At 71.0% G+C, this 27,868-nt stretch overlaps 1 protein-coding gene across 6 annotated transcripts; it reads right to left on the bottom strand.

Annotated features, from left to right (window-relative positions):
• Window positions 1–347: 347 nt before the first annotated feature.
• On the bottom strand, window positions 348–25,728 carry SEMA3B (semaphorin 3B). 6 transcript variants are annotated; one of them, XM_075004884.1, is made up of 18 exons: window positions 25,570–25,728; window positions 18,975–19,098; window positions 12,319–12,476; window positions 11,776–11,838; window positions 8,723–8,842; window positions 8,519–8,612; window positions 8,041–8,160; window positions 7,131–7,276; window positions 6,892–7,006; window positions 6,649–6,718; window positions 5,931–6,075; window positions 5,071–5,290; window positions 4,655–4,746; window positions 4,186–4,227; window positions 3,641–3,798; window positions 2,984–3,039; window positions 2,225–2,364; window positions 1,334–1,861 (listed from the first exon to the last, which is right to left on the bottom strand). In XM_075004884.1, exons 1-18 carry the CDS (start codon window positions 25,606–25,608, stop codon window positions 1,466–1,468), a joined length of 2,298 nt encoding a protein of 765 aa, XP_074860985.1. In that variant the 5' UTR covers window positions 25,609–25,728; the 3' UTR covers window positions 1,334–1,465. The 6 variants fall into 6 exon arrangements, with proteins under 6 accessions (XP_074860979.1, XP_074860980.1, XP_074860983.1 ...); XM_075004878.1 differs by lacking the exon at window positions 2,984–3,039 and having other exon boundaries at window positions 348–1,861; XM_075004879.1 differs by lacking the exon at window positions 2,984–3,039 and having other exon boundaries at window positions 348–1,861; window positions 3,641–3,792.
• Window positions 25,729–27,868: the final 2,140 nt, after the last annotated feature.

Here is a 27,868-nt window from a genome sequence, read left to right as displayed (position 1 = left end):
TCCTCACGCTGCAGCCGTGTCCCTGGGGCTGTGCCGCAGACAGGCCTGCCTGGCGCGTCCCTGCCACAGCGGGGCCCCGGCGCTGACCACAGAGGAGCCGGGGCCTCCCCCCACAGCCCCACCGGCCCCAGGCAGTGGGGATTGCTGGAACAGCCCCCAGGTGACAGGCCAGCGCCATGGGCCGGGCTGTGCCCGGGACCTGGGACTCAGCCTGGCTGCTGCTGGGGTCTGGCCCTGGCCCCACAGCTCCACCCTCCCGGCTCAGTCCCCCCAGCCCAGGCCCCCAGCCTCCCAGCTCTGCCGCCCCAGCCCCGCTCAGTGCCCACAACACCCCAGGAGCAGGCAGGTTCATCAACTGCTTTTATTGTGTTAATTTTACACACTCCCACTGGGCTGGCACAGGTTGGTGCAAGCGCCCCTCTGCGGCCGGGCCCCGGCCCAGCTCAGCGCTCTAGGGCTGCCCCCACCTGGCACCACGCCCGTCCTCTTTCCACCTGCGCTCCTGCCTCGCCCGGCAGCCGCTAACACCCCATGAGCTGGGCCCGGACGTGGATCGGCAGGAGGCCCCACTTTGATGCCCGCTGCTGTGTCTGTCGACCAGAAGGCTCCAGGCGGGCGTGAGCAGGGCCAGCCAGGCCTCGGGCTTGACATGGGGAGACGCAGCTCGACCCGGGAGTGTCGCTCTTCTCAATGCCCCCGCTGCGCCGTGGCCCCCATGGGAAAGGGAGAGGTGAAGGGACTTGGCCAAGGTCCCCCAGCAGGGCAGTGGCAGAGGCCAGGTCAGCTGCCCCCTGTGTTATCTGCTGGGCTGTGCAGGTGATGACAGGCCTTGCAGCTGGCCAGGAACAGCCGCCTCCTCCCCACAGGGCGACAGCCGACACAGGGCCCAGGGCACTGGACTCCCCGATGCAGGCCTGGCCCCCAGAGGCGCAGCAGCTCTGGAGATGGGCCCCAGGTACTGCCACAGCCGGGCTGAAAGTGGTGGAGCTGCTCCCCTTGGGCCCGTGGGCACCCCCAGGCCTCGCTGACCCCATCCCGCATGCAGCTGGTGCCCCCCGCCCCCCAGTGCCCCACCTTGTCCTGTCTCCTGGGCACCCCGGCCCTCCCCTACTCCAGCCTGGGAGTGGCCCAGCTGCAGCTCCGCTCTCCCCTCGTCACACGCTGGCACCACCCACGCCTCTGCCAGCACCCGCCAGCCAGGATCGGGGCCCCCGGCCGCAGCCCGAGGCGGGGTTACATTCATCGGCAACAGTCTGTTAATAAATAGCCAGTGGTCACGTCCTGGGGGGCGGGGTGAGGGCAGGGGGTGGGGGACGCAGCAGCCCCTGCAGCATGCGTCAGGCGCTCGGTCCCGGCTCCTCTGCGCTGGCCTCCCCGGCGGTCAGGAGCGCGGCCCCCCCTGCCGAGCCACGAGCCGGCTGGGTTTGCCGGCGGCCCCCGCCCCCCCCCGCAGGAGTCTGGCGGGTCACCAGGCGGCGGCGCTGCGGGGGCCCCTCTCGGCGCGGGGCAGCTCGTGGGTGCGCCGCTTGCGGGCTCGCCGCGCCTCCTCCAGCAGCTGCCACTTGTGGGGCTGGGCGGGGGGCGGCTGCTGGCGGCCCCGCAGCTGGTGGCAGAGCTGGTCCACGGCGCCCAGGTTGGGGTGGTCCACCAGCTGCAGGAAGTCCTGGTACCACGGCTTGGAGTGGGGCGGGGCGGCCAGCGGCTCCCCCCGGGGGCCCAGCACCTCCAGCCAGAGGCGCAGCAGGCCCTGCGTGAAGCCGTGCTCCGTGGCCTGGCAGTGGTACAGCCCCGCGTCCCGGCGTGCCACGCTGCGGAGGAGCAGGCCCCGCTCTGTCTGCAGCACCCGCTCGTCCGGCTGCACCTGCCCAGGAGACAGGGAGGGCCGGGCTGGGGGAGTGGGCCGGGGCCGCACGCGCAGGCCGGGGGCAAGGACGGGCCGGGTGTGCCCAGGCAGCTGGGCACCGGGTCGGGTCGGGTCAGGCGGGGCCAGCCCAGGCCGGGCATCCTCGTGCCAGGGCGGATGCAGCAGGGAAGAGCGAGGCAAGGGCCGGCCCTGGCTTGCACACAGGCAGCAGGGAGTGGGTGGGAAGGGGGAACTGGAGTCCAGGGGGGGCACCTGGCTCCTGGCTCGGGCTGGCCCCGTGCCCCAGCACAGCAGGGGGTGGGCGGAGCAGCCCAGCTCTGGGGGAGGGGAGCTGGGCCCGGGGGGGGGGGGGGGCTGTACCTCCTTCAGCGGGGCGCCGCTGGCTTTCTGGTAGCTCCAGAGCACGCGGGCCTGCAGGGACTTGGGCACACACTCCAGGAACACGCTGCTGCCTTCCACCCCATAAAGCCGCCTCTCCAGCACGGAGCCACGCTGGGGATCTGCAGGTACGGGCGTCTGAGCGGGGCAAGGCACCGGGCAGCCAGGCCAGGGGCCGGCTCAAGCGGGCACAGCCGAGCCCACGGCCACACGGAATGCAGGGGGCGGCACACGAGGGGGGGCGCCGAGCTGACGGGGAGCGGCACACGAGCAGGGGGGCCGAGCTGGCGGGGGGGCGGCACACGAGGGGGGGCGCCGAGCTGACGGGGAGCGGCACACGAGCAGGGGGGCCGAGCTGGCGGGGGGGCGGCACATGAGGGGGGGCGCCGAGCTGATGGGGAGCGGCACACGGGGGGGGGGGGCGCCGAGCTGGTGGGGGGGGGTGGCACACGGGGGGGGCAGCGAGCTGGTGGGGGGGGTGGCACTGAGGGGGGGCGCCGAGCTGGCGGGGGGGCGGCACACGAGCGGGGGGCACCGAGCTGGTGGGGGGGTGGCACACGGGGGGGGCGCCGAGCTGACGGGGAGCGGCACACGAGGGGGGGCGCTGAGCTGACGGGGAGCGGCACACGAGGGGGGGGCGCCGAGCTGATGGGGGGGTGGCACACGGGGGGGGGAGCGAGCTGGCGGGGGGGGCGGCACACGAGGGGGGCCGCCAAGCTGGCGGGGGGGCGGCACACTGACCTCCGGAGCAAAGCATGTTGGGGTCCCCGTTCCGGACGTCCTGTCGCCGGAAGCGCCTGTGGGGGGGGGGAGGCAGAGGGCTCAGCGGGGGGGGTGCAGTGTGGGACGGACAGACGGACAGACGGACAGACAGCCTTGGAGGAGAACGGGGCTCTGACAGCCTCGCTTAGTGCCTGGGGGAGCACCCAGTGCAGCCCAGAGCTGGGAGAGGAGCTCGACAGCCCTGAGACATGGGGGGCAGGGAGGGGGCGTCCCTCACCTCAGCCCCAACTGAGGGGCTGTCGCTATCCCATACTGGCAGTTGCCATGTGGCCCGTTGGCTGCCTGTCCCCCTCACCCATGTCTGGGCGCCTCAGTTCTCCTTAACGTCACTTCCCCTGTGCCAGGCCCAGCCAGGCTCCTCTCCCCATTGCACAGATGGGAAAACGGAGGCCAGAGCCAACCAGCCAGCCTGGGGCACTGAATGGAGGCTGCCCGCCCCGGGCTGCCTCTTACCACCTGGGCCTGACCATGGCTGAGACTGGCGCAGGGCCAACCCCGCCAGCCATGTGCCAAGCCCTGTGCCGCGTGAGGGGCTCAGGCAGCTGGCACCGGCCTCTCCCCCACTCCTGGCGCCCCCTGGCCCGGCCCAGCTCTGTGCGGCGGGCGCGGACGCACCTCTTGGTGTTGGGCATGTAGCGGGTGCAGCTGGTGCCGTTCCAGGCGCAGTAGGGGTCCCGGGCCAGGCAGCACTCGGCACAGCCCTTGCCGTAGATCCAGCAGCGGTGCAGGGGCAGCTGGGCCAATGCGCTCGGGGAGCCCACGTAGAGCTGTTGCTGTAGGGGAAAGCCGGTGAAGGCAGCCCAGCCCTGGCCCGCCCCTCGGAGGGACCAGCCTGGGCTTGCCCCCACCCCACGCCAGGGCGCTGGGGTCAGGCCAGCCGTGCTGCAGGGGGTGCGGCTGGGGCAGAGGCGCACAGCTCCCCAGCCTGCGCCTGCCCATGCCGGCTGCCCGGGGCTCTGATTCGCCGAGCAAGGGGCCGACACCGGGTCCCTCTCCCCCACCCCTTCCCCCGGCTCCTCTCCCTCAGCGCCTGGCAGCGCCGGGCCAGCCACACGAGGGGAACTGCGCCCGCCCTGCATCCGGCCCTGGCTGGCACATGGCACAGCCCACGGCTCCTTCCCACCCCCGTCCGGTGCCGCCCGCGCCCCCCGGCTCCTCACCCGCTTGGACGAGAGCTGCATGCTGGTGACGGGGGACGAATCCTGCCGAGACAAGCAGAGCGCACGGCACATCACGGGGGCGCCCAGGCAGGTGCCAGGTCCTGGCACAGCTGGTGCTTTGCCCGTGCTGTGCTGTGCTGTGCCCGGGGGGGTGGGGCAAACTGCCCCTTCTAGGGCCAGGCGCCAAGTGACAGCCCCAGAGTGGTGGGACCTGGGAGAGAACCCAGGAGTCCGGGCTGGTGATGCTGGGTTCACGGGGCAGGGACAGGGTGGGATGGGGCGTGGACAGGGCAGAGGGGAGGCCGGAAGCCGGTGCCATGTGGGCCCTGCTCCACTGGGGCCAAGGCCACGGACATTAATAGGTGGCACTGGCCCCTGGTGCCCAGCAGGGGGCAGTGAGAGCCCACAGCTCCCCCAGGCACAAGTGGGGTGGGTGGGGGGTACTCCAGCGGCCCCACGGCTGCCCTACCTTAAACACCTGCAGCTCCTCCAGCAGCAGCTCCTCCATGTTCTGCCAGCTCTCCTTGGGCACCGAGACCACCTTCAGCACCGTGCCAATATCTGCCGGAGGGGAGGGGTGACAGGGCACGGCCGCCCCCAGCCCGCAGCACCCACGCGCCGTGCCCGGATCGGCCCGTCTGTGGGCAGCGTGGCACAGGCAGCCCAGGGGAGCCAAGGGGCCGTGGGCGCAGCCGAGTGTGAGCAAGGACGGCTGAATCCCCCCGGCCCTGCACCCGCATCAGCACCTTCCCCAGAGGGAAACTGAGGCACCGGGCGTGGGACGGTCTCCCCAGCAGGCCAGGGAACAGAGCCCCTGTCGCTGAGCTGCTGGCACTGCTGGGGTAGCCCAGAGGCCAGGGGAAGGGGGGCTGCAGGCTGGCGCACCTGTGCCGATGAAGAGGACATCGTAGTGCCCGTCGGCGGCCGCCACCCGGTCCACGGCGATGCGGGTGAAGGTGGCGGCGCCGGCAGTCTGCAGGAAGAGGGGCCGGCGGCCCTGCGGCAGCACCGGACTGGCCATGAGCGGGTGATTGCGGGCGAACTGGATCACGTCGTCCGGGAAATCCTTGGTGGAGCTGAAGGTGCCGAAGGTTTTGCTGGGGCACTACGGGGTGTGGGGTGGGGGGGCGAGGTCAGCCCAAGAAGCGGGTGGGGGGGCGCTGCCCGTTGGGTCTGTCCGGTGCCCCCGCCCCCCCCAGCCCCAGCCCCACAGCCCCGCACCCCCAGCCCTGCCGTTGCCCCTCTCCTGGCCCCAGCCCCACTGCCCCCAGCCCTGCCAGTACCTGCCACCGGCCCCGGCCCCAGCCCCAGCCCCAAAGCCTCCCATCCCCAGCCCTACCAGTGCCTCCCCCGGCCCCAGCCCCACGGCCCCGCCCCCCCAGCCCTGCCGATGCTCCTCCCCCAGTCCCCCACTGCCCCTCTCCCGGCCCCAGCCCCACTGCCCCCAGCCCTGCCAGTGTCTCCCCCCGGCCCAGCCCCACAGCCCTGCCCCCCCAGCCCTGCCGATGCTCCTCCCCCAGTCCCCTACTGCCCCTCCCCTGGCCCCAGCCCCACAGCCCTGCCACTGCTGTGTCAGTGGGGGGGGGCAGTTTGCCAGGCTGGGCCCCAGGTCTGCTGGCGCTGCCCCTGCCCAGACCCCCCCCGGGTGCCCGCAGGCCTGCGGCAGGCTGGCAGAGCTGTGCGGGTGCTGCGGGGGGGGACCCCGAGCCTGGCCCCTCTCCCCAGCAGGCTGGCCGTGCACGTACCATGCCGGGCCGGGGGTAGGGCACGCGGCCCTGGAAGGACACCCACTGGTAGCTGGGCCCCTCCTTGTGGGCGAAGGGCCCCAGGAAGGCCCGGCGGATGTCGCGCATGTTGTACAGGCAGACGGCCGAGCCCCTGAACACCGAGCTGTGGGGAGAGAGCAACAGGCCTGGGCGCGTGGGGCACCGGGGGGGGGCAGGGTGTGGGAAGCACTGCGGGGGTAGGGTGGGAGGGGAGCAATGGAGGGTCAGGGCGGGCAGCGGGTGTGGGGCAAGGAGTCTAGTCCCCCCACATCAGCCTGGCTGCAGAGCCCCGGGGGTCCCAGCAAAGGGGGCTGAGCACTGTGGGGCTGCACAAAACTGGCTGGGGGGCTGCAAAGCCAGCTCTCGGTGTGAGCTGGGGGGCACCCCAAGCTGGCAGGCGCTATGGGTGTGGGGGAGGTGCATGGAGCCAGCGGGGGGGCGTGGCTAGGGTGGGGGGCCAGCGGGGTGCGGGTGTGGCCAGGGTGGGGGGCCAGCGGCGTGCGGGGGGGCATGGCCAGGGCGGGGGGCGGGCATGGCAGGGGGCCAGCAGGCGTGGCTAGGGTGGGGGGCCAGCGGGGTGCGGGGGGGCATGGCCAGGGCGGGGGGCGGGCATGGCAGGGTGCTAGCGGGGGGCTGAGGCGGGGGGCCAGCAGGCGTGGCTGGGGCGGGGGGCCAGCGGGGGGCCGGGAGGCGGTACCTGGAGGTGGAGAAGACGGCGTAGACCAGGGGGTTGCGCATGTCCTTTGTGCGCAGCAGGAAGACGTCACCTGCGTGCGGTGGGGGGTTGTCACTCACCAGCCCCCCCCCGAACCCCTCCACCCCCCCGGGGCGCACAGCGAGACCCTGACCTGCAGCCTCCCCGCTGCCCCTTGGGCCCAGCGCCCCCCCCCATGCCTGGCACCCCCCCAGCCGTGCCCCCCCCTCTGCACCCGCCGCTCACGGAGCTCGTCGAAGAAGGTGTCGCCGCCGTCGCTGCCGGGCACCGCACACACCAGCCTGGCCTTCAGGAAGGTTGTCCACTTGTTCACCAGGCTGCGCTGCCCCCCCAGGTCGTTCTGGGTGGGGACACACAGGCTGAGCAGGGGCTGGGCAGGGGCGTGCGGATGCCCCCACCCCCCCATGGTGTCAGGCCCTGGGGCAGGAGCGTGGGCAGAGCGTGCACAGGGTCCCTGCGCTCACCCTGCAGATCTGGCCCACGCGGGCGAAGCTGGACTTGCCCAGCCCCGGCGGCCCCTCCACTGCCGTCTCGCGGAAGAAGAAGTAGATCTTGTCGTCGTCGGGGTTCTCGCTCTCGGGGATCCAGAACACGTCCACGAACCTGGGCTCTGGGCCGGGAGGAACCGGGGGCAGCTCAGGCAGGGGGCTGGGTCCGCGTGGCACCGGGCGCAGCAGCCTGGCACCAAGCAGAGCGAGCGACAGCCCACGGCCAGGCCTGCCAGCACTTCGCTGCCTACCCCGCGCGCCGACCCAGCCAGCTGCCGCGGGGGAAACTGAGGCACCGAGCAGGCACGTGACCCAGGAGTCCTGACGCCAGCTGACACCAGACCCCAGGGGGAAGGGGGAGGGCACCCCCTGTCCCATGGCACCTGCCCTGCCACAGGCAGCTTTGTGTTCCCCCTACAACCCTCTGCCTGCGTAACTGGGGGGCTCCTGGCCCACGCAGCCAGACACATCCCCTGGGGCTGCATCGCCCCACAACTAGCCCTGCTCCAAGGGGGCCCTGCAGACACTGGCCACTAGATGGCAGCCTCGACCCACCTGCACCCACGGGCACCTCAGCCCAGCCCCACGACAGGTGGTGCCCCTCACTCCCGCCCTGCAGCCCCCAGCGCAGCCGGCGCGCCTCCGCCCCTTGGACATGAGCTCGGAGCGGGCATGGAGCACGGAAATCCTCCAGCCTGGGGCCTGCCCCCCAGCTGCAAAACCTGCCCCCAGTGAGCCCCCTCCCAGCGCTGCCCCCAGCGGCACCCGCCCGGCTGAGAGCCCGGTGCCCAGCCAGCGGCGTTCTGGGGTGGTGCGCGTCCGCAGAGCATCTCTCCCGCCCCGGCTGGGACGGAGCGGCCCAGCCCAGCCCGGCGCCCGCACTGACCGTTGAGCCAGCGGGAGTCGTGCTGCTCGGTGCGGATGGAGGGGCGCGGCCCCAGGCTGCGGAAGATGGTGAAGTCGCGGCCCATCAGGTCGGTGGCCACCCCGGCGTACAGCTCCTCACCTGCGCCGCGACCGGAGGAGCGTCACACAGGGCCCCGCTCAGCCCCACACCGCCGGGGGGAGCTCACGGCTGACTGCGGCCCTGGGGCCCTTGCACTTGCCTCTGCCCAGGCTCCAGGCACCCCCCCAAGGAGCACCAGCCAGCCCCAGCCTCTCCTGGCAGGCGGCATTGTGGGGGGACAGGAGCGCTGGCTGGGGGGTCCCAGCAGTGGGCACTAGGGGGGCAGGCAGCTGGGGGTCCTGGCAGGGGGCACTGGGGGGGAGGGGGACAGGAGCGCTGGAGGGGGTCCCAGCAGGGGGCGCTGGGGGCTGGCGGCTGGACAGAGGACCCCGTGCACTGGCTCCGGTGGCAGTCGTACCCACGAGCACCGAGGCGGCCGTGTGCCGTGGGTCGTACGGGCTCTTCCCTTTGCCGTCCTCCACGGCCGCCGGGTCCAGTCTGAAGACGGGCTCCTGGAGGGGGGCAGGAGGTGTGTCAGTGCCGGAGGCAGGGCGGCTGTCGGCCCCGGCCCCGGGGGTCCCTGGCAGGGTGCCCCGGGCTCTTCCCGGCCTCCCGGCCCTACCTCCAGGCGCTGGCCGACCTCCACGTAGGCGCAGGTGGGGTGGAAGGCGCCGGTGCCGCAGGCCAGGAGGTGGGTGCGGTTGTACAGGTGCAGGATCTTGACGAAGTTCATACACTCGGCCTGCGGGAGACGGGGCGAGCGCAGCCGGTAACAGCAGAACGTCTCTGGGATTCCCGGAGACGCACCCAAGGGCCGTCGTCCTCCGCCCCCGAGCTGGGGCAGCCGCCACTAACTGCAGAGCTACGAGCCCCTACCCGCCTTGCAGCCGCACCTCCGCACAGCGGCGTCAGCCAGGCTGCAGCCATGCAGCCCAGCTCAGGCTGCGGAAAGCAAACCGAGGGTGGGGCAGGTCCTCTGGCGGGGGCTGAGCTCGGGGGATCCCCGGCTGCGACCGTCTCCACCCTCCTGCTGTTGGCTGGCTGCTCTGTAACTGTGCCCGGCGGCGGTCGGCCGAGGGCTGCTGGGTGCCAGTCGGTTCGGGTGTGGGCACTGGGTTGCTTGGGTAATTCTCTGCCAGTCGGTGACGACTGGTCACTAAAATGATACTACAGCAAGGGGGCGAGGTAGAGCCAAGCAGGACTCAAGGTTCACAGCTTAAGCTGGGCCCAAGCAGGAACAGCAGGAAGGAGGAGGATGGCGGAAGGAACACGCTTAGGGCAGAGCCTGGGCGGACTCACCCCCACACCAGCACTGCCAGCCCCTGAGGTGCAGCGACCGGCACCCAGAGAGCGGCCGTGTCTGTCCCGACAGGGAAGGGGAAGGCTGCCGGCCTTATCGGCACTGAGAGCCCCGCGCCGTGTGCTGAGCCTGTGCCCTGCCGGTCGGTGACTGCCAGCCGACAGCGACTACGAATGCTCCTGCGTAAGGCTTCGCAGAGCCGCAGGGAGGTCCGGCCCGAGCCCTAGGCCTGGGGAAGGGCGCGTGCGCCCGAAGTGCGGAAGGGATACAGAAATTTGTGTGGGTAACGAGCTGGGGACCAGCAGGTAGGGGCTAGCAGGGGGGTGCATCTCCTGCTACTCCCCACAGCTGGCACGCCCCCCCTGGCTCGGTGTGGGTATCCGTCCCACCCCACAGCACGCCCCGCCCCCTCTCTGCCCGGCTCGGTGTGGGTATCCGTCCCACTGCCCTGCCCCCTCTCTGCCCGGCTCGGTGTGGGTATCCGTCCCACTGCCCCGCCCGCGCTCTGCCCGGCTCGGTGTGGGTATCCGTCCCACTGCCCCGCCCCCTCTCTGCCCGGCTCGGTGTGGGTATCCGTCCCACTGCCCTGCCCGCGCTCTGCCCGGCTTGGTGTGGGTATCCGTCCCACTGCCCTGCCCGCGCTCTGCCCGGCTTGGTGTGGGTATCCGTCCCACTGCCCTGCCCCCTCTCTGCCCGGCTCGGTGTGGGTATCCGTCCCACTGCCCTGCCCGCGCTCTGCCCGGCTCAGTGTGGGTATCCGTCCCACTGCCCTGCCTGCAGGATGCACATCAGATCAACGGCCCCCTGGGGCCTCTGGGTGGGGTGTGACTTGCTGTGGGGCAGGAGCAGAGACCAGGGGCTTGGCTCCTGAATGGGGACTGGGAGTTGGAAGCAGTGAGTCTGGGCTGGGAGAGAGACCAAGGAGGGGGCCAGGCCCCGGCTCTGGGGGCCCCTCAGGGCCTCCTCTCCCCAGCACGGATGGGACTGGCTGTCTCTGCCGGCTGCACTGACTCCTCTGTACGACACTGTGTCCTGTCGGCTCATAAACCCGCTGCTCTCCTGCTGAGTCAGTCACTCCTGCATGGGACGGGTGCAGGGCCTGGGCACCCCTCAGCCCCATCACAGCTCCCGCCTTCCAGAGAGGGGATTTGGCTCCAGCTGGGCCCCCGGGGTACTCCAGCCCTGGCCTGTCCCAGCAGGGGGTGCTGTGGGGAGGGGGGTGGGGTGCTAACTGGCGGGGGGGGGGCAGCCTCACATAAGGGACCCCAAGGCCTCCCACACACCGGCTCATACCCCAGGCCGGTGCCCTGGTGCCCCGAGGCTGGAGGCTTCGGGAGCTGTCAGCACTGCCCAGCCACCTGCGACCTGCCCCCCTGCCCCAAGGGGCTGGGCAGACGCGACCCCCAGAGCTCTGGCTTAGCGCTGGGGGAGCCCACTCAGCACAGCGTCGGCTGCCCCCACCCACGCAGGGCCACCAGGCTGCACAAGCCACCCTTGGGGAGCACCCCCCCGCCGCAGCCTGGTACATCTGCTGCCAACGCCCCCGCCCGGCACACAATGAGCCCTTGTCTCCCGGCCGGGCGGCATCTGCTCCCCGCAGCTCCACCCGCGGGCACAGCCGGGAAGCCCCGGGTTAACCAGTCCACCCCGTCTGCCCAGCCGCCCGGATCAGCCTCCCCGCCCCGGCTTCCCTGGGCCTGATCCTGCTGGGGCCCAGCCTCGCATCAACTGGCCCCGGGGGGGAGCTGGAGCTGGGGCTCGGTAGGTGCCCACGGTGGTACCTGTCCCTGGGGCAGGCAGCGCCCGGGGTCCCCAGGTGTCTCCTAGGAGCGGAGAGGCTGGCAGAGAGCCCCCACTGCACCTTCTCAGTGCTACAAGGAAAGGGCCCTTTAGCTGCTGGGAGGCGAGGGCTGGGGGGCTCCCCTCTCTGGGGTCAGTGGAGGTGGCCCCATCCCCTCCCCCAGAGCACACTGGCTGGGACGCTCTGGCTGCCTTCGCACCTCCCCGTCCTCGGGGCTCATCCCATCGGGCCGGCCGAAGCCTTGGGGAGCCGTGGCCCAGCCCGCACAGCCCCACCTCTGGCCCAGAGCACAGGGCACGCGATCAGGGCGTCCTGCCTTCACCCGGGGCAGGAGAGCAGACCCCAAAGCCCCCAACGCACTCGGCTCCCCAGGGTACCACTGGGCTGGGCTGCCCCTCTCCGCACTGGGCACTGTGCCCCCAAACGGAGCAGGCGCTCTGGGGAGCTGCTCTGAGGCACCGGAACCCGGGCCAGGCTAGCGACCTGCGACAGGCGGCAGCTCCGGACAGCTGGGATGGGGGTCTCAGCCTGCCCCCCGCGTCACACCCCAGCTCAGCCCAGCTGGGCCACTTACGTTGATGTCTTTGCCGGCCCAGTTGCACTCCTCTCGCCACTCCACGGGTGCCGGCCAGTAAATCTGTGGGGAGAGAGCCGGCCCGTCAGGGGGAGGTGCCAGTGGCCTCCCCAGCCAGCCACAGCTGCGGCGCTGGGCTCGGGCTCTGGGGCACAGCAGCAGGCTGAGACCTGAGCAACTCAGATCACCCCAGGAACAGAGGGGCAACATCCCTGGAGGTGGAATGAGGCCCTGCCCCAACAGTGCCCCCTGCCGAGGGGCTCCCAGCTCCCTGGGGCCTGGGGAAAGCAGCAGCCGCAGCAGCCTGGAGGTGTGGCTTGAGTGCGCCAGTCCTCAGCTGTGTGCTGGAAAGCAAAGCAACCGCCAGCGCCTCTCCGGGCAGGACCGTGCCCGGCCCCTGAGCACCGGCCCGCTCGTGACATGCCATGCCAAGTGCATGGAATCCTGGGAGCAGCAGCAGCAGCATCGCCCGCCCCCGCCCCCCCCCGCCCAGCCCCAGCAGCTCCCCCTGCCCCCGATGGGCGGCCGGCTCCCACCCGGCACCTTCTGGTCCTGCTTGCTGATGTTGTCCAGGCTCAGGGAGGCCAGGTAGTTCTTGCCGCCCACGAAGAGCCGGCCCCGCTCCTCGTCCAGGAGCAGCGCTTCGTAGCAGCAGGAGCGCTCCAGCCCGTAGGTGCGCAGCCCGTGGCGAGCCTTCAACTCTGCGGGGAGACCCAGCCGAGTCAGGCCAAGGGACCGGAATGCGAAGACCCCAGGCTGGGTCGGCAAAGGTATTTAGGATCCCCCCTCCCAGGGGAGTTGGGCGCCTCTGGGTCCAGGCCTCGGGGCGCGTGCAGCGAGAGCCGCAGGCTGCCCATCCCTAGAGCCCAAACGCCCAGCCACTCACGCAGCTCCTCTGGCTCCTGGCACTGGCTGTCAGGACCCAGCCTGGGTGCCAGTGGCCGCTCCAGAGAACATGCAGCCGGCCCGTGGCGACAGCTCTGCCCCCCCCGGAGCGGGACCACTAGGGCTGCGATGGGTTGGGGCAGCTGCGGCTGGAGTCGGGGCTCTGGGACCCAGGGGCGAGGGGGGTAACAGTTCTGCTTTTAGCCCTGTGACTCCGCCCCAGCTGCTCCGGTCTCTGAAATCCAGGCCTGCCAGTTATCACAGCAGAGGTGTGCCCAAGGAGACCCTGTCACCAGAGGGATAAGAGCCCAGGAGCCCTGGTGCCCAGGCCCTGCTCTCAGCACTAGCAGACTGCTCCCTCCAGAGCCAGGAGCCGCACCCAGGCCCCCTGGTGCCCAGGCCCTGCTCTCAGCACTGGAGACTGCTCTCTGAGATGAAAGTAAGCCGGCGGCTGCTCGTTAGGGCTGGGGGTCTGACGAGATCAGGTGTCACCTCCAGCTCTGGTGACGGTCGGGATGGAGACCCTGGATGAGACTCGCTCTGGCACACCAGCGGCGTGGGAGCCAGCCCAGCGCTCCAGGCTCTGCCAGCCTTTGTGCCAAGCTGCGTGCTGATAGAGACGCAGGGCAGGGGCGGGAGGGGGTGCCAACAGGCAGCACCCTCTGACCGGCAAAGGCCGTGGGGCGCTGCTCCCCGGGAATGAAGAGTAACCCCCCAGCTGGCCAGCTAGCCCTGCACCGCCAGAGGGGAACACAGCCACACCCCTGTGGCCAGCGCTGGCAGGCGCCTGGTCACAGACCGGCTTTCTCTCAGTGCGCGAGCAAGGGCTGAGTCTCGGGCAGACATGCCCGGCGGGCACAGGGGCAGCGAAGGAGCGGTGTGAGCCCGGAGAAGGAGGCTCTGTCCTGCCTGGGCTCACACAAGACACCCACCCACCAGGTCACTAATCTCTCCTCCATGAGGAGGGTGACCCCCTCCCCACCCCACGCTGGGGACAGAACCCAGGAGTCCTGACTCCCCGCTGCTCGAACCACTAGATCCCACTCCCCTCCTAATGCCAGGGACAGGACCCAGGCGTCCCCCCAGCCGCCCCAGGCCTAACCACTAGACCCCACTCACACTCACGCCAGCAGCACCCTGAAGGTTAAGGGGTCTGGATCAGCCCCTCTGCCAACCACTGCTCTTACCACGTGCCTGGAGCCGGCACCCTGGGGCTGGCAGTGCCCAGAGGCTACCTGCGGCTCCGGAGCGGTGCTCAGCCCACATCGGAGGAGGCGCCGACATGGTTAATACCACAGCCGGACCCCTGGGCTAGGGAGGACAGGGCCAGGCCAGCCGAGATCCTGCCCAGTCCCAGCGCTGCCCAGCAAAGGCTCCTGCAGAAGGAATTAACCCTTCTGGGCCGGGGACCCCGCAAACGAGGGCCTGGAGTCAGGATTCCTGGGGAGTGTGGCGCAGCGCTGGGCCCTGCTGTGCCAGACAGAGTGAGCGCGTCCCCAGCGCTCACGATCTGACCAGGCAGGGGTGGGGAAACTGAGGCGCTGAGCTGGCTGGGCACTGCTGGCTGTCAAGGTATTGAGCAGCCTGGTGCACGCGGCCCCAGGTCCTGGGGGTGCCAGACAGCTGGGTGCCCTGATCCCCCACGATGGGCCCGGCTCAGCCTGCCCTGGCGGGCACAATGCAAGGGCAGGCAAAGGGGGCGCCCAGGGGCTCCTGCGTCCCTCTGCCCCGTCCCTGGACCCCCCAGCCCCCAGAGGCCACGGCAGCAGCACTTCAGGCGGCTCCCCAGAGAAAGGGCCTTTCTGTGCCCCACGGCGCGGGAACAAACCGGCCATTGTGGGGAAAGCAGCCGGCGGGGACCAGGCCACTCAGTGAGGCTCAGGGCCAGAACCCGCCCAGGTCCCTGCCCCCTGTGCCCCTCCCCCGCCAGGGGGCCGGCCCGCCCTGTGCCACCCCAGCCAGTGCCAGCCTGCCCTGTGCCCCTCCCCCCCAGTGCTGGCCTGCCCTGCACCCTCCCCCCGCCAGTGCCGACCCACCCTGCGCACCCCCCGCCAGGGAGCCGGCCTGCCCTGCACCTCCTCCCCTGCAGTGCCAACCCACCCTGTGACCCTCCCCCACCAGTGCCAACCCACCTTTTGCCCCTCCCCCGACAGTGCTGGCCTGCCCTGTGCCCCTCCCCCCAGTGCTGCCCTGTGCCTCCTCCTCCCCCGTGCCAGCCCGCCCTGTGCACCCCCCGCCAGTGCCAACCCATCCTGTGCCCCTCCCCTACCAGTGCCAGCCCGCCCTGGGCCCCCTCCCCCACAGCACCAGCCTGCTCTGCACCCCCTCCCCTGCTGTCAGACCACCCCTCCCACGCCAGCACACCCCTTCCCACTGCAGCACCCGCCCAAGCCCCACCTGCCCCTGCCTGGACCCCTCTGCCAGCCTAAGGAGAGGCGGGCGCAGAGCAGGGGAGAGGCTCCTGGGGGCATCTGGGCCTAGGACCCCACTGGCTCCCCTGGCTGTCTGCTAGCACCAGGCTGGCAGGGTCCTGCGGCTGCCCAGACTCGAGGGGAAAAGCCCCCCCTCCCTTCCCTGCACATTGCCGGACGCCCCAGGGGCTGGGCACGGCCCCTCGCTGCCCTGGCCCCCCCGGGCTCCTCCTTTGAGGGCACAGCCCCAGCTCCAGGCGCCAGGGCCCTCAGCCCAGCAGATAGGGCCCCTGCCCCCCCATAGCACCCCCAGCTGGAGGGGACAGGGCTCCCCTGCGGGGGGTCAGTGACACGCTGCTGGAACCAGGCGTGAAAGCAGCACACCTGGGAGCAAACCACACGCCAGTGGCACTACAGACACCCACGGCCAGCACCCCCCTGCCCCACGGCCCCTCACCCCACACCAGTGCCCCCTGGCCCCTCACCCCACGGCCAGCATCCCCCTGCCCCACGGCCCCTCACCCCACGGCCAGCGCCCCCTGCCCCACGGCCCCTCACCCCACGGCCAGCATCCCCCTGCCCCACGGCCCCTCACCCCACGGCCAGCGCCCCCTGCCCCACGGCCCCTCACCCCACACCAGTACCCCCTGGCCCCTCACCCCACGGCCAGCATCCCCCTGCCCCACGGCCCCTCACCCCACGGCCAGCGCCCCCTGCCCCACGGCCCCTCACCCCACGGCCAGCAACCCCTGCCCCACGGCCAGCGCCCCCTGCCCCACGGCCCCTCGCCCCATGGCCAGCATCCCCCTGCCCCACGGCCCCTCACCCCACGGCCAGCATCCCCCTGCCCCACGGCCCCTCAACCCACGGCCAGCGCCCCCTGCCCCACGGCCCCTCAACCCACGGCCAGCGCCCCCTGCCCCACGGCCCCTCACCCCACACCAGTGCCCCCTGGCCCCTCACCCCACGGCCAGCATCCCCCTGCCCCACAGCCCCTCACCCCACGGCCAGCACCCCCCTGCCCCACGGCCAGCGCCCCCTGCCCCACGGCCCGCGCCCCCTGCCCCACGGCCCCTCGCCCCACGGCCAGCATCCCCTCGCCCCACGGCCAGCGCCCCCTGCCCCACGGCCCCTCGCCCCACGGCCAGCATCCCCCTACCCCACAGCCCCTCGCCCCACGGCCAGCATCCCCCTGCCCCACGGCCCCTCACCCCACGGCCAGCGCCCCCTGCCCCACGCCCCCTGCCCCACGGCCCCTCACCCCACGGCCAGCATCTCCCTGCCCCACGGCCCCTCACCCCACAGCCAGCACCCCCCTGCCCCACAGCCCCTCGCCCCACGGCCAGCATCCCCCTGCCCCACGGCCCCTCAACCCACGGCCAGCGCCCCCTGCCCCACAGCCCCTCGCCCCATGGCCAGCATCCCCCTGCCCCACGGCCCCTCACCCCACGGCCAGCGCCCCCTGCCCCACGCCCCCTGCCCCACGGCCAGCATCCCCCTGCCCCACGGCCCCTCAACCCATGGCCAGCACCCCCCTGCCCCACGGCCCCTCAACCCACGGCCAGCGCCCCCTGCCCCACGGCCCCTCACCCCACACCAGTGCCCCCTGGCCCCTCACCCCACGGCCAGCATCCCCCTGCCCCACGGCCCCTCACCCCACGGCCAGCATCCCCCTGCCCCACGGCCCCTCAACCCACGGCCAGCGCCCCCTGCCCCATGGCCCCTCAACCCACGGCCAGCGCCCCCTGCCCCACGGCCCCTCAACCCACGGCCAGCGCCCCCTGCCCCACGGCCCCTCAACCCACAGCCAGCGACCCCTGCCCCACGGCCCCTCAACCCACGGCCAGCGCCCCCTGCCCCACGGCCCCTCACCCCACACCAGTGCCCCCTGGCCCCTCACCCCACGGCCAGCATCCCCCTGCCCCACGGCCCCTCAACCCACGGCCAGCACCCCCTGCCCCACGGCCCCTCAACCCACGGCCAGCATCCCCCTGCCCCACGGCCCCTCAACCCATGGCCAGCGCCCCCTGCTCCACGGCCCCTCACCCCACGGCCAGCGCCCCCTGCCCCACGGCCCCTCACCCCACGGCCAGCATCCCCCTGCCCCACGGCCCCTCACCCCACGGCCAGTGCCCCCTGGCCCATGGCTCCTGGCCCCCATCCCATGGCCAGCACCCCCTGCCCCATGGCCCCTGGCCCCTTGCCCCAGGGCCTGCTGCCCCACGGCCCCTGGCTCCTCACCCCATAGCCAGTGCCCCCTGCCCCACGGCCTCTGGTCCCTCACCCCATGGCTAGCACCCCAGACTCCACGGCCAGCGCCCCATGGCTCCTGCCACATGATCCATGGCCAGCACCTCCCGCCTCCTACCTTGAGGCTGTGCTAGCCAGGAGCACCCCGCTCACACAGTGTCCCTGCCCCACGGCCAGCGCCCCCTGCCCCACAGCCCATGGGCCCTGCTGGGAGAAGCTGGGAGCTCCCCCCGCCACCTCCCCTTGGGCGCCACCCCCTGACACCGGCTGCTGGAGGACTTGACCGGCAGCATTCAGGGATGGGCGTCCCGGGCGGTAACCCGGCAACCCCACGCTGCTGCCTAGCAACTGCCCTGGAAACCGCCCAAAAGGCACCCCCCCCACATACCTCCCGCACCAGCTCCTGGCTGATGGACAAGGGAGGGCAAAGGGCAACGGGCCCCTGCTCTGAGCCGCACAGCGCCCAGCCCCCGCAGCGCCCCAGGGAGCACCCAGCCCTGGAGGCAGCCCAGAGCCCCTGCTCTCTGCGGCTGCCCCCCACTGCCGTGCCCAGCCCCCGCAGCGCCCCACGCTGGGCGGGGCCCGTCCCCTTCCTTGGCCTCACCCTGTGCAGGCCCCTGTGGGGGTACGAGGGGAAGGTGCCCCCGTCTCTCCAAGCACCTAAGGGGTGGGGGCGGGGGCGGGGGCTGGGGGACACCTGCCCCCTCAATCCCACCTCCCGGGGTCACACGCGCCCTGGGGCTGGAAACGGAACGGTCCCGACAGCCTGCAGCCAGGAGCTCCCCGGAGAGGGCTGGGGGTGGGTCTGGGGAGCCCGGTCTAGTCTGGAGGGACCCCCTGGGCAGCTGTGGGCGCAGGGGGGCTGACCCCGGTTCTAGCCCAGCCCCCAGCACCAGACGGGAGGCAGCTGCTGCCCCAGCAACACCAACCATCCGCAAGGAATGGGGCGGGTCAGCCCCGTACAATGGGACTGGGGGCCGGGCTGCAGCACTGACGGGGTTAACCCGGGTGCGGGCTGGGTGGGACGCGGGCAGGGCCGGGGGATGCGTCAGCTGGAGGCCCCAGGTCCAGCCGGAGCCTGGCATAGCTGGGCCAAGAATTCATCACGAGCCCCCGCCTGCCCCGCGGTGCACCGGCCGCTAATCCCTGCGGGCTGGCTCCAATCCCAGCCAGGAGCCCCGAGCAAGGCCCTCGTGGTGCCATACGCAGCCCAGCGCAAAGCCCATAATCTCTCCCAGCCCCATGCCCGTGGGGGGCCCGGCCCCGAGCTTCGCCCCAGCTCCAGCCTGCCGGGGACCTGGCTCCGCAGGCGCTGCTCTCGGTACAGCGCTAAGAGGCCCGGCTGCCGGGCACAGCGGGACAGCGACACCAGCCTCCCGTGCCCACGGCTGGGACCTTCCCCCCTCCTCCTCCCGTCTCCGGCCTGGCAGCGCTGGCCGGACTCAGGCATCAGAGATCAGAGTCCAGCCAGGGGCGAGCGGGCTGATGCCCGCAGGGCCCAGGGCAGGGTGGTTCGGTGCCCAGCCCGGCCGGTCTAACGGGGAGTGCCCTTAGGGCCCTGCCAGCGGCTTGGCGCAGCCCCCGACAGATCCTGCGGGGTCCTCCCCCCCGGTTGGGAGCGCACGGCTCTGCCCTGGGCTGGGCCACGCTTACCTTGGAAGGACAGCCGGAGCCTGGGCTGGGAGCCGTCCATCCTGCCCCCGGCGCCCAGCAGCCAGAGCAGCAGCAGCTGCAGGAGCGTGGGCACCATGGTCACTTCTCCGGCGGGAGGCTGCGTCTGGAAGGGCAGAGGAGACAGTGAGCTCAGATTACAGCCCCCTCCCCACAGCGGGCAGGCGGGCCGGAGATTTCAGGTCCGCCTCAGGGGCGCGGGGCCGACCCTTGGCAAGACACGCGGCTCCCGCTCTCCCCGGGCTGGGGCAGGTGGCTGGGAGGGGCTTGGGCCGGATCCCGCCAACCCTGGTGCGGCCTGGGCACATGGGCGCCAGCTCGGCAGGTCTGGCAGCGGAGCGGGGTCTGCCGCCGACCTGCTGAGATGGGCCACCTCTGGGCCAGGAGCAGCCCCGCGCGTCCGGAGACTGGTGCGGGGCCGGCCGGGGCTCGTGTGGCTCACGGGGTCTTATGGCGGGTCACCGAGCGGAAGCACCCCCGGAGCAGGGTCAGCCCCATGGCGGTGCTCCCCCAGGCTGGGAAAGCCGAGGGCAGGCCGAGCCAGCGAGACCGGGAGCAAAGAATGGCAGGAATGCAGGGCTGCAGGGCACCTGGGGCGGGCGGCGAGTCCAGCTGTGCAGAAACCTCAGAGCAGCCCTGGCGGGTGTCTGTCCAACCTGTTCTCAAGCCTCCGGCGACGGAGGCTGCACCCCCTCCCCCCCACAGCGGCTGTGGGGCCCAGCCTGCCAGCCTCACTCTCCCTGGCTGCAGAGAAAGCCCATCGCTCCCCGTGCTGTGGGCAGCAGGAGCAGAGCGCGGTCGATCCCCGCTGTCTCCGAACAGCCCTGAACGCACTGGAGGGCTGATGACAGGTTCCCCCGCCGGGTTTGTTCAACCTTTCCTCCCAGGCCAGGGCCCCTAAGCCCTTGCTCTCCGCTGGGCTCGCCGGCTCACCCTCAGGGCTCCTGCTGGGGCCTGGCCCTGCCACGCACAGCTGTGGACACGGGTAAGGGAACAATTCCCTGGAACTGACATGGGAAAAACCCCCAAGAGTTCCAACTTGGAAATATTTCTGGGACTGCCACTCCTCCCCCCGGCGCCGGGGAACACACGAACTCGCAAACCCCTTTCGGGCTCAGGGCCGGGCTCGCACTGAGCATCCCCCAGCCGCCTGGGAACGAAAGTTTGTTCTGTGCACCCAGGGGAGCCCGGAGGTGCACCACCCACAGGAACGCAGGCTGCGGGCGCTCAGCTCGGCTCAGCTGGGCAGCGCCTGAATCTCTCCCGGGCAGCCGCCCGAGCGCTCAGCGTCTGGGAACGGGAGCTGCTTCCCACCCAGCTGCGCTGAACCCTTCCCCGCCGTCGGCTCAGGCACAAAGGCAGTGCTGCCCAGTGGGTAAAGCAGTAGGCAGGGAATCAGGACACCCGATTCGAGCCCCAGCTATACCCCAACCTACTGGGAGAGCCCCAGCAGCTTCCGCCCTGCGCTCTTTCGATGGCTCGTTTGCACGGCGCCTAATGCGAGAGGGGAACGAATGCAGCGCCTGGCCGGGGGCGGGGGCTGCACCCTGGGCTGAGTTTACTGCTCTCTACTTATTTAATGTCGGAACAGCCCTGGTCTGTGATGCCGACCGTCCCCCGCTGGCTCCCGGTGGCTCGTAACCGGCCAGCCCCGATCCCTGGCCCGCCCACCCGCAAACCAGCCAACAAAAGGCCTCCGCATGCCCAGCAGCCGGAGACAAAGGTAGCGAGTGGGGGGCGGAGAGCTGCCCCACAGTAGCAGCTGCACACAAAGGGCAGCAGAAAACTGAGCACACAAAACTGAAGGCCTTTCCCAAGGGAAACATCTGCAGATGGGCTGGAAGGAAGGGGTGAGGAGGAGCAGGAGCAGGGCCTCCCGTATGCCCTTGGAGCTGAGCCCTAGAGCTAAAGGAGGCTCACCCCTGCAGGCGCACAGTCTAGGGCTTATGACACACACGGGTGCAGTTCCGATGCCCTCCAGCAGAGAGCAGTGGCGCATACATGCATTAATCTCTTTGTTCCGGCATTATGCAGCTGTGGCCCCACCCCAGCAATCCTTGGGAAACAGGCCCCAGGGAATCCACTGAGGGGACTTTGGGCCGGGGATCAGGGAAAGGCGTCTACACAGCAGGGCTGAAAACCAGAACCGGAGCTGCTGCCATCTCCCCTTTGTGCTGTGGCTGCCCTGGCTACGCCACAGGCGGCCCCATGGCCGGGGGCAGCTCACCGGGCCACAGGGCCAGGCAGCAAACAGCGAAGGAGCCTGGCCCTCTCCGCACTGGGCCCGGGCAGCCTCCCCTGACAGAGCAGTGTGGCACTAAGGTAACCTGAACGCTGGGCCGAGAACGAGCCGGCGAGCCAAAGGGAAACTGAGGCATGACACAGGCCTGTGACCAACAGCAACCCAGAGCCTCAGGGGCCTCCAGGCACAGGCCACCACTGCGCGAGCAAACAGCCTGTTCCCTCCACATGGCCTCAGACCCCGCTGAGCCAGCACAGGGCTTTCCTGCAGCCGCCGGAGGAGCACCTGACCACCATGCTGGCTTGGCGCTGCCAAGCAGACCCAGCAGAAAACCCCCAGCCCAGCGCTGCTCCAACTGACCGTGCGGGGGAGCAGGAGCCAGAGGCTGCAACGTTTTCCCACAACCTCGGCACCTTTCGCTGCCCGGATCCTACCCCGAAAGAGCCTCAGATGCCAGCACCTGGCAAGGCCCTCAGGAGGTGCAGGCAGAGCTCCAAGGCTCACCCTGCGCCTGACCTGCGCTGCCCTGGCCCAGCCTGCGACCCGCTCCTTAAACAGACCCTTGTTGCTGCAGCCAGACCAGGCTGGGGCGCGGCGCACTGTCCCACGTCACAGGCTGCCGGCGGAGCGTGAGCCAGGCCCTGCTTTAAATCCGGCCTGGCGGGTTTCACGCTCGCCCCGCTGACCTTGCAGGCCTGTATTTTCCCTGCGCGGCAGCGAAGCGCTCCCATGCGGCGCGTGCACCAGCGGGGAACGACCTGCCGGGGGCGGCTCCTTTCAGCCTCACCTTTAGCAGGTCTTTGCCAATTTCAGGGGCAGAGTAAAGGTTGTGTGTGAGGGATGAACAAGGGGCAGGATCAGATGGGGAGGGGGTGGGCAGGCTGGCGTGATGTAGTGGGGGATGGCTAGGGGTGGGGGGGCTCACAGAGGGTGGGGGTACCCCGGCGACCAGGTGACACCTCTGAGCTGCAGACAAAGGAGGAGGTGGAGCCTGAGGGGTTTGAACTGGAACTGGGAGTTGGGAGCAGTGAGTCTGGGCTGGGAGAGAGCGAGACAAAGGAGGGGGCCAGGCCCCGGCTCCAGGGGCCCCTCAGGGCCTCCTCTCCTCAACATGGATGGGACTGGCCGTCTCTGCCGGCTGCACTGACCCCTCTGTACCACGCTGTGTCCTGTCGGCTAATAAACCCGCTGTTCTCCTGCCGAGTGAGAGTCACTCCTGCCTGGGACGGGGCTCAGGGCCTGGGGACCCCAAACCCCATCACTGCAGTGCCCCAGGCTGCCTCAGCCGCATGCTGCTAACAAGGCCCCGGAGCTCGTCTGGGCTCCTGCCGAGCGCTGCCAGTTACTGAAGTCCAGGCTGCCTGCTTTTCCGCCAGTGCCCGGCCAGGTTGGGCAGAGCACGGGCAGGGCCAGAAACCCCGCAGGGGAGTTGAGGCTGCATGTGTGGGCACAGGGGCCGGGCGGACTCCCCAGTGCGAGGTTACTCCAAATTCCACACCTGGGCACTAGAACAGTGAAGCCAGTGCCCCGCTGTGATGGAGGTCGGGGTCCCCAGGCTCTGCGCCCCGTCCCAGGCAGGAGCGACTCGCTCGGCAGGAGAACAGCAGGTTTATGAGCCGACAGGACACAGCGTCGTACAGAGGAGTCAGTGCAGCTGGCAGAGACAGCCAGTCCCATCCATGCTGGGGGGAGGAGGCCCCGAGGGGCCCCCAGAGCGAGCGCGCGCACACACACGCGCACACACACGCGCATTACATCACAACTGCCTGTCGGGACATCCAATGGGGCTCTGTGCCTGCCCCTCCGCTGCCCCGTTTCACAGCGTGGCTTGGCGGCGGCCAGGCTGGCAGCCAGTAACACAGCTGCCAATAGAACCCATTTCTCCCACATGCCCAGGCAGGGCTCTCACCACTAAGACTTCCTACCTCTGCTCCCCAGACCTGTGAGGTCCTTGTGGCTTGGCCTACGCACAGGGCAGGTTGCAGCCCTGCCCTGTGGCTCAGTTTTCCCACCTGGAAAATGGGGGCAGCAGTGAGATGCTTTGGGAGCTACAGCTGAGGAAGGCTGATGCGAGGAACATCCACGCGCTTGCTGGATCGGAGCCCCAGCCCCAGCCCTGCTGGGTGATCTGTCCAATGCCCTTTGGGTGGAGCCAGAAGAGACCACATGTGGCTCACCCCGGATCCTGCTGGGCATGGGGCAGCTTGTGTCATCAGGCTGCCATAGAGATTGGGCACAGCTGGGCAGGGCCCAGAGCGGGGAGCTTCCTGTCGGTGGGAGCCGAGGGGTGGGGGCTGGAGCCAGAACTCCTGGGATCTCTCCCCAGCTTTCGCTTGGGGAGTGTGGCCTAGCGGCTACAGCAGGGACCCAGGCACCAGGACTGCTGGGTCCCTGTACTCAAACTTTACACCTTTCTCCTCCACCGAGCAGGGCTGAGACGAGCAAGGGAGCTATTGGGGGCAGGGGGGCACTAATGCCTGGCTTCTGGGCAGAGAATCCCACCACCAGGACCCAGCACCACAGTGCTGCACCCCCGCCCTGGGCCGAGGGCAGGGCCCCATCACTGCCCTAGGCCTGTCTGTACCCTCCCTGCCTGCCAGCTGCTCTCAGGGGTGAGGGGCCAGGCCGGACCAGGCCTGTTGGTAGGAGACGCAGCACCTCGCCATCCCCCCTCCAGCTGACCCAGCTGGCGATCCCGGATCCCCCCAGCAGCTCAGCCACGGGGGGCACCTGCTTTCCAATCCCAGCAGGGCCTCTGCCCACAGCACCGGTCCAGCAGTGGCCGCCTGGCAGCCGGCCGGGGAAGGAAGCCTGTTATTTCTGCCCGTAGCGCTGGAGATGGCTGCATTCCCTGGGGCAGCCCAGACCCAGTTACTGGCTGGCCATGGAGCCGGGAAGGCTCGAGAGGGGTGAACCCAGCAGGGCAGAGGGCAGGGGCACCCAGCAGGCTGAGACCACCCTCCGGCGAGGAGCCCAGAGGCGCCCAGGCTCACACGCCCTCCCAGCCTAGTGGCGGAGGCCTGGCACCTCGTTTCCCAGCGGGGCGCTCCCCGCTCCTCCCCGGCCAAAGGGCGCGCTGCCCCTTTAAAGCCGACTCCGGCAGGGCTGCGGGCGGGCGAGGCTGGTGCCAGGCTGGGAACTGCTGCACACTTGAAAGGCTGCGAAGTGTCTTACGGTGTCGGGTGACAGGCAAAGCACAAGTCAGCTGGGAAGGCCGAGTCCTGTGCCCGCCCCCGCCCCCGCCCCTGCCTGCGCCAGGCCTGGGAACGTGCACACCATGAGCAGGTCCAGCCCCCAGTGCTCTTACAGAGGGGCCTGGGGCAGACCCCACTCCCACCGGCCTGGGCTGGGGCTGGGGCAGGCCACCAAGGCAGCACCTGGCACTGCGGACGGGAGGGTAGAGAGCAGGGCTCCCGCTCAGCCTCTCCAGCCAGGTGTGGAATGAAGTTTGTTCCAGGCACTGCGGCCTGAGCAGGGGGCACCACCTTCCGACACCCACCTGGCCTGCAGGTGCCCTGGCTCCATCCCGGAAGCTCCCCCCATAATCCTGGCAGCTGCCCCACTCCACTCCGACCTGGCTCCCAGCCCCCAGCAGCACCTGTGCTCCCCCACCAGCCAAGACCTGGGGGTAGAGCAGGGGACGCAGGCAGCGGGTGGAGGGGGGCACTGGGGCTCAGCTACCCCCAGCTCAGGCCCTAACTCTGCTAGAGGCAGCGCCGGGCCCAAGTTCTCCTCCTCCAACAGCTTCCCAGGCTGGCCACCCTGCTGGGCACCCTGGTTCTCGCCCCCTGCCCCAGGGCCCCTTGGCCACCAGCCCCGCCACCCGGTCTGAGACCGGGAGCACCTGCCCCGAGCTCACCCAGTCCGGCCCCAGCCCCAGCCCCAGCCCCGCTAGGAGGTGTAACTGCAGGGGACAGCCCCTGCCCTCCCACAGTGCGACCCCGGCTCTGTACCCCGCCCCCCACCAGCCAGAGCACCAGGAGCCCCACGCTGCGCTCAGGGCACGTACACTGCCCGGGCGGGGAAACTGAGGCACGGACCTCTAAGCACACCTGCTCGGCCCCCTTCTGCGCTAACCACTGGCACTCACGGCCGCCGGGAGTCCTGACCTCCAGCCGTCTCCAGCCTCCCCTCCAAGCTGCAGCACCGGCCTGGCCCGGCCCGGCCCCGCCGCGCCCCTCACCGTGGCGGCAGCAGGAGGCCGGCGGCTCTGGGGGAGGCTCCCTGGGCAGCACCTGCTCCCTGCGCCAGGCCCGGCCGGGCCGGGGAGAGCGGGGCCGAGCCGGCCCGGGCCGATCCTCTCCAGCTGCGGGCAGCACCGTGCGCCAGACCCACCTGGCGCGCCGCGGGCCCCGCACTCCCGGCCGGGCGCATATGGGGTTCCGCTCCGAGCCCGGCCTGCGCCTCCGCGGCGGCGGCTGCTGCTGCTGCTGCTGGCCCGAGCCGGCCCGGCCGAGGGGAGGGAGCAGCCACAGCCCCGGCCCCGGCCCCGGCCCCAGCCGCAGCAGGGCGGCGCCCGCCCGCGCTTAAAGGCCCCTGCGCCGAGGGCAGACGCGCCCGGCCCCGGCCACGCGGGCGGCAAAGACAGGGCGGGCGCCCCCGGCACTGGCCGCAGCCCCGTTCATGGCCCCCGCGCGCCTCCCGCACCCCGTGGGACCCCTTCTGCACCCCAACCCCTGCGTCGCACCCCGCACCCCCCTCACACCCCGGGCCCCCCCTTCTGCACCCCGCACCCTGCGTCACACCATGGGGCACCCCCCTTCTGCACCCCGCGGCACTCCGCGTCGCACCCCGGACCCCCCCCTTCTGCACCCCGCTTCGCACCCCGGGCCCCCCCTTCTGCACCCCGCGTCACACCCTGGGGCACCCCCTTCTGCACCCCGCACCCCGCGTCGCACCCCGGGGCCCCCCTTCTGCACCCCGACCCCTGCGTCGCACGCCGGGCCCCCCCCTTCTGCACCCCGTACCGCACCCCGGAGCCCCCCTTCTGCACCCTGCGTCACACCCCGGGGTCTCCCATTCTGCGCCCCGACCCTCGTGTCACACCTCGGGTCACACCTCAGTGCGCCCCTTCTGCACGCCGTGCCCCACGTCACACCCCCGGGCACCCCTTTTCTGCACCCTTCGCCCTGCGTCACACCCCAGCGCACCCCTCTTGTACCCTGCAGCGGGGATGTAAAATCCTGTTTAATGAGTTAACCAAAAGTTAACTGGTTAACTGATTAAAGGGGGGAGGGGAGGGGAGGGGAGGGGGCTCCGGGGCGGGGCGGGGCGGGGCGGGCAGGGGAGGGGGCTCCTGCCCGCCGCCTGAGCCTGGTGCGTCACAGAGGGGACTGACGGGAGCCTTTCCAACCCCCACCGAGGACCAGAATCCTTAAGCCTTGTCTGGTTAACCCTTAACATCCCATATCCCCTCGTGGGACCCCGGCATGTCCTGTCCTCAGACAGGTGGCCGGTGCGGACCCGCCAAGACTCCGTACCCCCCCATGCTCCCCCAACACCCCCACCTCATCTGCAGCCTCCCACGCGGCTCACACTCCTGTTACCCCCAGCAGGGCCCACGCACCTGGGCCCTGGCAAGGGGTCGTGGCCGTCCGTGGCTCCCTCCTGGGCTCCGGCAGCTCCTGGCCACACCGGCGGGCGTCTGTCCCCGGCTGGGGCTGCCCCTCCCTCTCCTGCCCGCCCCGGCACCCAGCAGAACAGGTTGCTGGCAGACGCCCCGGGGCTGGCTGCCTCCCCCTCACGGCCACCGCTGCCCACGCTGCTGCCACGGCCCAGCCCTGCCAGGCCGGGGAGAGAGCTGAGCACCCTGCACTCGGCGCGCAAGTGGCAGGGCTGGGGCAATGGAGGACTGCTGGCTGGGATGGCCCAGGGGAGCAGAGGCCCCAGTCCGATCCTCCCTCCGCACCCCACCCCTCCTGCCTCTCTCCTGGGGCCAGCCCTGGCGCCCCACAGGCCAACCTCCCACACCTCCCTTGTGCCCTTCGCCCTCTGCTGCTCCCCTGCCACGGCTCTGAGGTGCCTCCCAGCCGCTCCCGACTCCCCTGGGCTGGGCTGGGCTGGGGCTCCCTGCGTGGGGGCAGTGACATGCAAAGGCAAATGCTGGTGTTCCCCCGTCCCCCCGCATGCTGGGTCACCGGAGCCCCCTGGGACAGCCCCAGAGCAGCTGGCATGTGGCCAGGGCCCCGGATTGGGCCCTGTCACCCCAAGTCCTTTCCTGCTCTTCCTCTCCCAGGAGGTGTGTGGCTGGCAATGCCCCAGGCTGGACTGCAGCTGCAGGACGGAGCCACAGAAGTGCAGTGACCCCCCAGCAAGCCCTGTCCCCCCAGCCCTCCTGCAGCCTGACTTGGCCACCAGGGACCACGGCCTCCCTGCCTGGGTCAGGGCAGCGCATCCTTCCCCATAGCTGAATGGGGCCAGGGCTGAGGCCTGCGCCTTGGACTTGACAAGCCAGAGCTCAGCACCCCCAGACCTGGCAGCTCACAGCCCTGGCACCCCCAGACCTGGCAGCTCACAGCCCTGGCACGCCTGGACCTGGCTGTTCAGAGCCCTGGCACCCCTGGGCCTGGCAGCTTGCAGCCCCGGCACCCTGGGCTTGCCCCGTCAGTTCTGAGTGTAACAATGGCTTGACCTC

This window comes from Carettochelys insculpta, chromosome 11 (genome assembly GCF_033958435.1).
Source record: "Carettochelys insculpta isolate YL-2023 chromosome 11, ASM3395843v1, whole genome shotgun sequence".
In the NCBI taxonomy this organism is placed as follows: domain Eukaryota; kingdom Metazoa; phylum Chordata; order Testudines; family Carettochelyidae; genus Carettochelys; species Carettochelys insculpta.
This window is presented reverse-complemented; position numbering and strand designations above follow the sequence as displayed.

Bases quoted from the DNA above. Each gene is read 5' to 3' on its own strand.
- SEMA3B (XM_075004878.1), bottom strand. From the start codon at position 25,608: ATGCGCCCGGCCGGGAGTGCGGGGCCCGCGGCGCGCCAG. The intron at 12,477-18,974 runs GTAAGCGTGGCC...GTCTCCCCGCAG, and splicing joins GCTCCGGCTGTCCTTCCAAG to AGTTGAAGGCTCGCCACGGG. The intron at 3,799-4,185 runs GTGAGGAGCCGG...TTTCCCCTACAG, and splicing joins TGCAGCTCTCGTCCAAGCGG to CAACAGCTCTACGTGGGCTC.